The following is an 11,893-nucleotide window of genomic DNA, read 5'->3' on the forward strand; positions in this document are numbered from 1 at the left end:
GATAGATTCCCTCCAGTTAAAATAGAAGCAACAAAATAGACCAAACTTCCCTTTCATACCTAGCGAAAATTCTTTACCTTTCACAAAATTGTTGTGCATCCCGTACGTCTGTTCGCAAAATGTGAACTTCCAAAGCAAAGCGACATCAAAATGGCGGACTGATCTGCTAAGAACGAACTGAACGAGACACGCGACTTACCCCTCTGTCGCCGTCGACCACGGATTATCCTTAGGGGAGTAGGGCAGCGACATTTCCCATTTTGTTCTCAAAGACCAGCAGACACACCTACCCCTAGATGAAATATTTCAAGATACTTACCCACCACTATGCTTGGTCTAACAAAGAATTTGAAGAATTTTCAATCTCTTTTGCGTCAAGTAAGGCATCCCATTGTGTCCGACCCTTATTTTAAACAGGAAATCTTATGTTGCTTACTTAACGCATCATGCCCCATTCTAAGCTAATAGTTCTCCGTCCTTCGGACTTCGCACTAAAAATGATCTTCGCAGCATGGGCGCAATCTAAAAATAGATTTCAAATAATTATCGTGGGACACTAGGATTTTCCCTCTTATATCCATACTCTCTTGGGCTAGCAGAATATCTGACTCAATAGAAGGCACTTTTAATTAGTTAATGACCTTGACGTGCATTCATGAAAATTCGTTTCCAATGTAATTAACAATCAACATTGTAATTAGATAAAGTGTAATGTACATTTTTCACATTTTGTTTCTGAACGAAATAAAGATGACCTTTGTTTATTTTTACTGTTGATTTTGTTGTAATATATCAAACACGGGAAGGCGTCTTTCATCGGATATCCACCGAGAAGCGAGTTTTTAACCGGTCTCGAGGTGTTTGGATATCCGATGAAACACTCTTTCGAGTGTTTTATATTGCTTCTCAAAGGAATCAGTATTTTAAGGACGTTCGCGCCAATTGTTTCTGCGCATCCTTACTGCGCACGCAAATGCACACGCCACGTCATACACGAGCGCGCGCGCTAAGTAATAAAATGAGAACTGATAGGGCAAAAGGCCATTGCTATAGCTTTGCCTGGATTTAACGGTCTTGGACGTTCGGTGACCCCTATTTTTCTTTCCAGAAACGGATTTTATTTACAATTATCTCCACGTTGTCCAAAAATGAACAAAAAATCAATGTGGGAAGGTCAAAAAATTTCAAGATTTCTGCTCACGGGACATCAAATCCTGCCATCTTGCGGCTGCAAGGCGCGTGAAACTGTGGTCGCTAAATGCGAACTTGATCTTTAAGGGAACCTCACCAGTTAACTAAATTCACTTAATTAGTTCACTTAAACAATATTTGGCAGAGAAGATTTCACTTCAAAGATTTAATTGCAATATATTTGGGTTTACAGACACTGGCCTTATTCGATAACGAAGCCCGATTTTGTCAGATTTTGGGTGTTTTTCCGGACATGTTCTCTCCAAAACGAAGTCGGTGACCCCCCATTTTTTTTACATTTCTGACATAACTAACTCATCATCTTACAGTGGTGAAAGTTTCAGAAGAAAATCAATGTTGAAAAAATTTCGCGCGAACGTCCTTAAGAGAGATTTGTTGGCGAAATTTTGTGCTAATTAAGACCACATATCCAAACTTCCTTCACGGTAGTGATTTCTTTTGTTTTTGGCTTGTGAATTGTGAATGAGTTCGAGAAAGGCTATTCTTAAAGATTTTGGCGCAAGTTTCATCATAGGCAGCCCAAGCTCGCGTCACTGCAGACAGCCGTTGAGAATTTAAACGCGTTATAAGACTTTGTATGGTAAATAAAATACCGTCGATTATAAAGCCTAAAAAACGCTCAATTTAACGTTCATTCAACAAAATGAATAAAAATTATTCACCTCTGGTGTATTCTTGTGCCTTTTGGAGCTTATTACACCGTTTCGGGAATTCTGTGTTTTCAATGTTTTCAATGTTCTAAGACGAAGTCAAGGCTGCACACTAAGATTTCGACCGTTGTCAGCTCAGAGGTGGTTTGCGACTCGAAAATCCATCCCAGCCGCGATTTTATCACGCAAAGCTAAAGCCACATCATTTGCGAACCTCCGTGAATGTTTCGTTGTCAAAAATCCTCACGCACTTGGCTGGAAATGAGCATTTTCTGCTTCGATTCCATGATAGCTGATGAATTTAGCAGCTGGTGATAACCGTTGAGGACACGGAGCCTGGGTCCGAGGTCAAATTAGCCGCTGTGAGGATGGGGTGAGTGTTGTAAATGAAATGACTGTACCTTATCGGGTGGATTACTAGCCTAAACCTTCTGGACGGAACGTGATTTCTCAATTAATAAACTTAAAGCAACAAAGACTAAACCAACCAAAATAAGCAAGAGATTAGCAAAAACTAATTAATGTACCTAGCCAAGTCAAACCCTAAACTAATAACGTCAACGCGAGATTAACGGATTAGTACGGTATCGGAGTTCCTAGAACAATAATAATGGTACTGTAAATGGTTTGAACCCAGGAGTCATATCACTTGACTCTGAAGATGACTTCCGCTCAGGTTGTCGAAACGTCAGTCAATGTCATCTCAAACAGTCCTTCTCAGGACTACACTCACCCGGACGATCGTACTTTACTTTATAATAATGGTACTACAGGATTGTTTCCCAACAGTACAAGAACATTCGACTTAAGTTTAGAGTTACAGCCTTTATTTATTAACATACACTAAATATTAAGAGCACAGCAGTTGCACGACAAAACGTACCAGAAGCACTTGTCAACACAGTTCTTTTAGTTTCTCTAATTAATCAACCCAGATGGATTAATTCCAAATAAGAAATATATCCTAGTGTGTCCAGGTATGAATTAAATTGTTTACAAGATAAGTAAGGGCACGAAAGTTTTCGTGAGAGACGTTGGAACGCCTTTGTTAAGAAACTTAGCCTTTGTGAGTAAACTTAATTGTGTTTTCCAGTACGTGCATTTTGCCTGGCAACAGTGTGGCCCCTTTGTTGAATTGGTCACGTCCGTCTCCCAACACACTGTTTAATAACTTTAACACAAGATCAAGTCTTTCCTGAATCATCCATCACTCACTAATAGATATAAAGATAACTTCACTCCACTAGAAATGGCAAACACACTTCACTCCAAAAAGCTTTGTGCCTTGCAGCACCATTCGCTACGCACAATTAACTTTAGCTTCAGAAGCATTTGTTACACACAATTAATTTTAATGATATGACAAAAGTGCTTAAACGCGTCGTTAACTAATCAGAACAAACACAATTGAACTCGCAATGTTTTCTTCTTAAACACTAAAAACACTAACCCATTCCAAGCAATTTAATGAAATAATCGTAGCTACAATTTTTATCGTTTAACACGCGTTTAAATTCTCAACGGCTGTCTGTCACGGTGACGCGAGCTTGGGCTGCCCATGGTTTCATATCCAATTACATGTACTACGCGTTACAGTACGAAACCATGGGCTCTGATCTCTAATGATAAGGTCTAAGCACTGATTCGAAATGATTAGCTTTCATAAATTGTTCTGGTGACACCATATTTAAAGGGGCACTGTACTGCATTTCATGCTAAATTTCCTGTTTTTAGGTAAAAACTGGGTAAAAAAAATAAATGTAAGTTAGTACTTAAGCTCACACGTACAATATTCCACTCAGACAACCCATTGAGAAGATATGAAATGTAAATATAGCACAAAGAGCTGCTCGTATTTAATGTTTGGCGACTTTCTGAAGATATCGTCTCCTAACTTGAAAAAATTGACCAGTTTTTTCAAGTTTCAATCCATTTCCATCCTCCCTATCCTTGACCGCAAACAACAAAGAATAGCTTCAGCGCGCTTCAGTGGTTACTGGAAACAAAACTACAGTATTATGTTTTGGTCTTCATTGATGCAAAGACGTCTTTGAGTGTTTTGAAGTTTGACTAAAATAGCGTGACACTGCCCCTTTAAACTTAAGAAAACTTTTGTAAGTTCGTTTGATATTTTATATACACAAAACAAGTGTCTCGCCTTTTTTTGGAGTATCCGTTCAGGTCACAACCATAGTAAAATGGATCTACTATATGTATTGGTAACATGACTCTAAGAATGGCGACGAGACCTTTTGCGGGGCTAAAGTAATCACAAACCTACCTTTCAGTTACTTTTAAATCACGCGCCAGCATGTAAAGTAAAGGTGGTTATAACAAATAGGTTTTTTATCACGTTTGGTTCAGAGTCAAATGACGACAAAATGGTTCAAACCATTTCCTATCAGGTTTGCATTTTTTTTTTTTTTTTTTTTACTTTTTATGAAGGTAGCGTGAACGGGAGAAGTTATCCTCGCACTTAATTGGACAACTTAGAGAATTGTCTCTTCTATCCACTTTAAAATTTCAGATGGCTTCACCGGGATTCCAATCCATGACCTCTGTGATGCCGATGCAATGCTCTACCCATTCTCGTCACCAGAGCCTGGGGTCGACCCAAGCATCTGGGAAACTCTATGTAGGAGAACATGCGCCGTAGGGTTCTTACAGCCAAAAATTGGCTATTTGAGCCTTACGGCGCCTGCTCACCCCTCGTGCTAACATGAATGCACCAATTAGAGACGCTTTTGATTGTTCTTCATGAAAACCAATGAGAAGACACTTTGTTTCAGGGTTCCCCAGAGCTCTTCTCTCCCTCGGTCAAGAGAAGAGCTCTGAGGTCGAGACTGTGCTCTACCAACTGAATTCACTGTTTGATCAGCCTTTCAATTCTCGTTCGTTTCTACCAACTAATCCTATGAAGCCACTCATTTTATTCATCAGCGGCACCCAGCGATAATCTTCGGTGAAATATCTGTTCTGGAGAGTCAAACTGTTCCAACTTGATTTCGGTTCTACATTGCTAGACAGCTACAGATTTCTTTACTAAAACTCATCACCTCAGAGATTTGCAACTAGGAAAAAGCAGTCCCTTAAGTTTTCGGAATGGGTATTTTTGGCACTTAAAAAGGTCACCTAGCAGGATAAGTAAATGGTTCGGTTGGAAGCTTTTAGAAGGTAACGTTCAGCTAGCAATTTCTGAAATGACGATATCATTCCCTAATATTTTCGGACACTTCAATTTTCAGCTAAGATATCCAAACAGATCAAATTCTTCTAGGTGATCAAAAAATCTCTTTAGACAGTCATAATCCATTACAAGGAACCTAGAAACGTCTCTCAAAGGCTTTTAGCTTAATTAATTTGCTCGTTGGATGCCCTTGATTCATCGAGGAAACACATGAGCCCAACAACTTGACCTGCGCCCACTGAACTGAGTGGCTTTAATTCATAGCTTATTGGTAGAGCATTGCAACGGCATTTCAGAGGTCATGGGGTTGATTCCCGCTGAAGCCACCTGAACTTTTCAGGTGTCTCAGTTAGATGAGAGACTGAGTTTCTTAAATTGTCCAGACTGGTTTAGATCATATTTGGGCTGCCGCAAACAACGATCTTTTTTTGCAAATGGTTCTCCCTCTGGGGACCATTTTCCTTACTTGTTATACCTCAAGGTATAATTCTGGGTCCACTCCTTTTTATAATATATATCAACGACTTACCTATACTGTCTATCAAACAGTCTGAACCTCGAATGTATGCTGATGACACACAGTCACATAACCTTTGCTAGTAATAACATCAAAAAAAATAAAGACTGTTTTAAATGAGGATCTTGCTAGAGTTGAGAAATGGCTAACTGCTGACAAGCTTACTCTTAACGCATTTAAAACTGAGTTTATCAGAATTAACTATGAGAGGGTGATGTGAAGCGCTATTTTCTAGGAGAAAATGACAGCAAGAGAGAGGGGGGGTTGGCTATAAAATTTAATACATACAGGGGGGGATTTAGTTTTCATTTCTTTTGCAAACTGGAAAAGCAGTGGAAGAGTTAGTATATTGAGTTCAAATATAAATAATAACATTGGAATAAAACTGACAAATTTATCAACTCTAAGGTGTTCTGATCTGTGAATTGTTTTCCTATCTGTCATGCAGTAGGAAAGGAATGCCTCTGTCATAAATGTTAGTGCTACTTTATTTGCACTAGGATTTAATAAAACAGGAAACTTTAGTTAAAAGTTCAATGCAAAAGTAGCACTAGTACTATAATGTTATTCAAGGAAACTGAAAAAAGATGCCAATGTTAGCACATGAAATGATGTCGATACTCCAGTCTTTGGAACATCTTCTCGAGAAGCTGAGGTCATGTAATATTCCACAAGATGTCGGTGACATTTCGAAACATTGCCAAAGCCTTTTTGATGAGATAAAGAAGTTTCCAGATTGACCTCGGCCATATCCTAACATAATGGAACTTACCGATAAAGGACCAGGAGCGGGCGTCCATAACGCCGAGGTGAATGACCTATTTGTCTTAGTATGTCTGTTACTGGAGTCTGATCACCGTATTTGCCTGCACAGGGCACCTCAGGACTCTGCGCAGAACGAAGCAGAGAGAACTTATGCAGCCATCGGGGAAGCACTGACGTCTCGTAAGCCTATCGAGCCACCAAAAGACCCCTTTCATGGACTAACAACTGAGGAGATTGATAATATGACGTTGAAAGAAATAGACCAACATTGTGTTCGGTGGAAGGTGCGGAATACGTGGGCAAAGGCTGGAGAAATTTCCTCCCGAATCAACGACGAACCCGGCTCCGGAAAGCATGAATTTCTCATCACCGTTAGCAGCTACCCTCATGAGAAGCAGATTTTATTCTTCTTGGCTAAATATCTAATCAAAAGAAGCAAATCTTCCTTGCAGACAAAAATATCCATGTGTGGGAATGCCTTGTTTGAAAAGCCTCAGAAATTAAAATAAGACCAAGTTCGTCAGGGGCAGTACTTCCTTGAGTACCTTAAGTTTTCCAGCACTCCAACGTGCGATGGATGCCTTAATGAAGGTTGGACAAGATGTGTTCGTGCCCAACGTTCTCCAGTTCCAACCCTAGATGCTACTTCGCCTGGAAAGTATCATTTACCATTCACTACGGCAACGTCTACTGGAGACCAAATTGTTCAAAGAGGGAAAATTGCTCTCTTCTGAAGAAAGGTCTTTGCAAGGAGTATATTGCCAGTACAACGTGGACGAGACTGCATGTAAAACTTACCGGTACAGCACCTTGAGTTCCTGGATGCAAAAGCCAAAAAAAAAAAAGAGTAATTAAGAGAAAGGAACACTCTTCCGCTTATTTCTTGGACAATTGAAAAAGATGTAAAAGCGCTTACCAACAAGCAGCTGAAAATGCATCTAAAGCAAAAAGGTCTTAAGATAAGTGGAAGCAAGGCTGAGTTGATTGATCGAGTTAGTGCCAGAGATGCTGTAGAACAAGAGGAATCTCCCAATTCATGCGAAGACGACGAAAGCTCAGAATCCAGTGATTGTCATGACTTTTCGCAGAGTCATTTGAAGCGATGTTTGTACCGGAGGAAGAAATCCAACAAGTAAACTGGGTATGAGTGGGGAGGGGGGGGGGGTATTAGCCTTAATATTATCATTATTTGAGGGGGGAGGGGGGGGGAGGTTGAAATTAATTTTTGCTTAATGAGAGGGGGAGTGTGACTTAACTATGGGGCATATTTCACCCATTTCCCAGCCTGCCCCTCCAGGTTATTATTGCACGGTCCCTAAGGACCGAGTGCGGGAACATGTAGATGTAGATGTAGATCAGCCATTGCACAACCATGGCTCACAACCATATGGTTAACTTCGCGCATGAGCTTTACATGCTTGAGTGCGATTTGTGACTAAACGTAAAAAACGAAACCGAAATTAAATTTAATCTCGTGCGTTTCGCCTGGAAAGCCCGAGTAATAAGAAATGACGCAGCCCGGCGATACGGGAAACGAGCCCGATGGGAGAGGAAGGAAGAACGGACTCGAGAGAGCAGCGGCGAGCCTAGAGATGACACAGATTTTTAATTTTCCATTCCTTTTATTTCATCTCTCACATTATTATCATTAAAAGAAAAATCTCTCATTCATTTTAAGACTTTTTTCAAAATAATTCAAATATCATATGGATTACAAGCTAAATTATTTTCCCAAGTAACAACTCTCATATAAAAAACCAACTGGTATGTCTTATTATTTCTCACGGCTCTAGACAAAGAGTTGCAATCTTAAGAATCTTAAAGATGGCATTTTTAAGGAAACTTAAGTGTCTAAACATATTTATTGACATTTTTATATAAATTTACCTATTTGGTACCCCGATTTTTGGAAATTGTTTTTTAAATATTTTTTTATAGGGGACTAAGCCCAGATAATAGAAGTGATCCGTTTATCCGGATTGTGATTTCTCTTCTTTTAATACCAAATTTAGGAACTCAGACAATGTCTTCAGTGAATTCACTTTTAGTCTTTTCCTCACCAATATCTTCAACTTTGTTTATCAAAATTCACTTCTCGTTCGGTTTCAAACAGAATGGCCAATTGCAATTCATAGTATAGATCCCATCTTAGTCACTTTTGGGTAACATGATTTACCGCGAATCTTGGCATCCCCTTAGTCACTAAATCCTGACAAATTGCGACCCCCTTCCAGTAACTCTGTTGAGCACTCTGTTGAAAATGCAACCCCATTATAGTCAATCCAGTCGTGAAAATGCGACCCCATCCAGCGGCACATCCCCATTTATTTATTTATTAGGTCATTAATAGGAAGAACCCTTCCCCCACCCCCAACCCCACCCCCCAGGGGAAGAACTGTACTGTGCACTTACCAGTAGTCGAACCAGTTGAAATCAAATCTAATGAAATCAACTCATATCACATCGTTGGTTGGTTTAAACGGGAATACCCGCAGCATCACAGTTTCTTTATAAACAAACCCTTTCATTCGCCTCTATGATTGTCCGAATATGTTTTTCTTCCCTGTGTTGATGTTGTTGATCAAGTTAAAAAATGGCCAAAAACAAAAGTATTTGAATGGGCTAAATGAGTTAATTCAGTCAAATGATGCCATTCTTGCTTTTTCATTGAACTCTTATTGTTTGATGACATCATCATTATCATCATCGACTCGAAGCAAAATATTCTTTTTCTTTGGCCATCTCAGTGTTATCATGCCAGAAATAACACACAAACAGCGGTGACATACATCAGATATAAACTCATCATTTGAAATTATCTTTTACTTGATATTTCGTTTGCTTCTGCATACATCTTCAGAAGTGACGATTAATACAAATTTGGAGTTTAAATATACAGGATCACTAACTTGTTAACTATTAAGTAACAATAGAGCTGACAAGAACTAATAAAGACTCAACTTTTCGCTGCTGCATACGAAACGTCAAGTAAAAGATAATTTCAAATGATACGTTCATATCTGATATTTGTCAGCGCGATCTGTCAGCGCTGTTTCTGTTATTTTTTGGTGCTGCGATACCATGTTCCAGCGGTTTACACCATGTTCCGACTAAGTGTATGGTTACACAATGTATCGACATTCTATTTCAATTCTCGGTCAAGTGAAATCGATCGAAAATATATTCATCGCTTCACTATTAAACTGGCCATTGAATATACTGCAGAGACTACTGCAGAGACTACTGCAGAGTATATTCTTTTAAAGATCAAATATGACCAGGTCTCGCTTTTGCAGATCTTTCAAAGGTGGGTCTACAGTTATTCGTTTTTATCTCACATTCAATTTAGCGTTTACCTGTACAGCAGCCAAACAAGATTTAGCTTTCACTTGGACAGCACTCCTCTTGACTTGAACTCTTAGTGAACAAATGCCCTTCACTGAAACGAACCATGATTTTTGTTCAGTAGAAAAAGAACTTTAAAGTTTAAACCAGGTGGAAAGTGCATCCCTTTTTGCCCTTGTGTCTTCAGTACCAAATCCTGTTTGCTATGTTGATACAAGATGGAGATCCCTATCTACATGTAGATCTGATTATTTTATGATGAGCCTCTATGATCATTATTTGTGTTTCAGAGGTATTAAAAACTGCAAACTGGCAACCATCAAGGAATTGGCTGTGGATGACTCATCCTTCAAGAGGAGCATTGTTTCTTGAATCGAGAAGACTGGCTTACACTGGCTCATTCATGCAACTTCACTTGTTCATGCCAAAAACGAATGAAAGTTTGATGCCTTGCCAACCTACCCTAACTAAGTCATCAGAGGATTCTATTCCTACGATAAAACCATTTCATAGTGGCTTTTGTAGCAGAAGTTTAAGCTGCGGATATCTACCAGAAGATAAAAACTACACACAGGGGAAAAAATACACCCCTTCTGCATCCACAAAGCCTGTTTCACAGCTGAGTCATGTTGATGCAGAAGGCCATGCTCGAATGGTGGATGTTAGCACAAAGAGAGATACTGTTAGGGTTGCCATGGCAACTGCTGTGGTGTATCTCGGCCCAAAAGCATTTGAGCTGGTAAAAGAAAACAAAATTGCCAAAGGGGATGTTTTGACAGTTGCCCAGTTGGCTGGCATCATGGCTTGTAAATTAACGCCAAGCTTGATTCCATTATGCCACAATATTCAAATAACTCATTCCAAGGTTAACTTGGAATTAGATGATGAGAAGTGTTCTGTGCACATAACAGGTGTCGTAAATTCTGTTGGAAGGACAGGTGTGGAGATGGAATGCCTGACAGCTGTCAGTGTAGCTGCTTTGACTGTTTATGACATGTGCAAAGCTGTCTCACGTGACATTGTGATCTCTGATATCAAGCTTGTGCAAAAATCTGGTGGGGACAGTGGAGACTATATTCACCCTTAGCCAGCAAGCACATTTTTTTTCAGAGGTCACATGGTGACTGCCCTTCGCCGTCCTATCTCCCTTGTGCATAGTGCTGGAAAATAGAGAGCCTGCTTGTTGATGCATTGGTGCAAACTGCAGATCATACACAGGTCTTCTCCCAAAGGCTCATGATGGGTGCAAAATGGATGAATTGAATTTGCTGGCAGACACTCTATCCTACAGTACAACATACCTTCATGAACCACAATAACAACAATCAGTCGGCACATCACTTCTCAGCTTAACTAGTTGAACTAAGATCTAAGTCGGGCTCTAGCTATGCGTGCTGCGACAAGTGTCAATTAGCACTGCCCCGTGATTAAAAAAATAGCAGGTATAATGGACATGCTATTATGCATGTGAAAATTAAAGATCATGAAACTGTAATACTACAAAAAAAAAAATCATATCTCATATCTCATCATACATGTAAAAAATTAAGATTGCTTATGGAAATTGACCGACAATTTACAGACAAATTAAAGATCCTGTATTTTGCGAAACAGAGCACTTAATGGTCTTTTAACTCGAGGAGCAAGGGTGGCACAGTTGGTTGGAGCGCGGCCTTGGTGCATATGGTCCCGAGTTCGATCCCCCGATCTCATATTCTTGTTTCGACTTCTTTCCTTTCAGTGTAGCCTAAGTAGCTTTAAATACCCTTAAAACGGAGCACTGATGGAGAGAGGGGGGTAAAATGAGCGCACCATCGGCTTCCTGGGAGAGTACTCTCTACAGAGTAAAGGAACTCCTGACGTTAAATAACGTGTACCTTTACCTTTACCTTACTCTCTGTTCAAGAATCATCACTGCTTCAAGTTGTATCTCACAAAAGTGTTAACAATGCAAAAAGTAAGTTAAATATAGTCACAGTCTTCGAAGAGCTTGTTTTGCAAAATACAGATCTCAAAGTTACAAATTCAGCACTTCCAGTGTTTAATGCTTATCTTAGGTTATTGCACATAAAATTCTGACTGTTTTGATACCTGACATTTTCAATTCTACAAGTTGAAAAAAATTCCCTTCGTTTTTCAAAATACACTAAGCCCAAAAAAATAAAACTGATGTTACAAATAGAAAAAAGCAGCTGATATCAGATAATGTACTATACT

The 11,893-nt window shown here is 39.5% G+C and overlaps 1 protein-coding gene across 1 annotated transcript; it reads left to right on the forward strand.

Moving 5' to 3' along the window:
• The first annotated feature begins 9,463 nt into the window (after positions 1-9,463).
• Positions 9,464-11,283, forward strand: LOC138012647 (cyclic pyranopterin monophosphate synthase-like). Its single transcript, XM_068859474.1, has 2 exons — positions 9,464-9,638; positions 9,967-11,283. The coding sequence occupies exons 1-2, from the start codon at positions 9,605-9,607 to the stop codon at positions 10,761-10,763; spliced, it is 831 nt and encodes a 276-aa protein (XP_068715575.1). The 5' UTR covers positions 9,464-9,604; the 3' UTR covers positions 10,764-11,283.
• The last annotated feature ends 610 nt before the right edge of the window (positions 11,284-11,893 follow it).

The sequence above is a fragment of the Montipora foliosa genome, chromosome 8 (genome assembly GCF_036669935.1).
Source record: "Montipora foliosa isolate CH-2021 chromosome 8, ASM3666993v2, whole genome shotgun sequence".
Taxonomy (NCBI): domain Eukaryota; kingdom Metazoa; phylum Cnidaria; class Anthozoa; order Scleractinia; family Acroporidae; genus Montipora; species Montipora foliosa.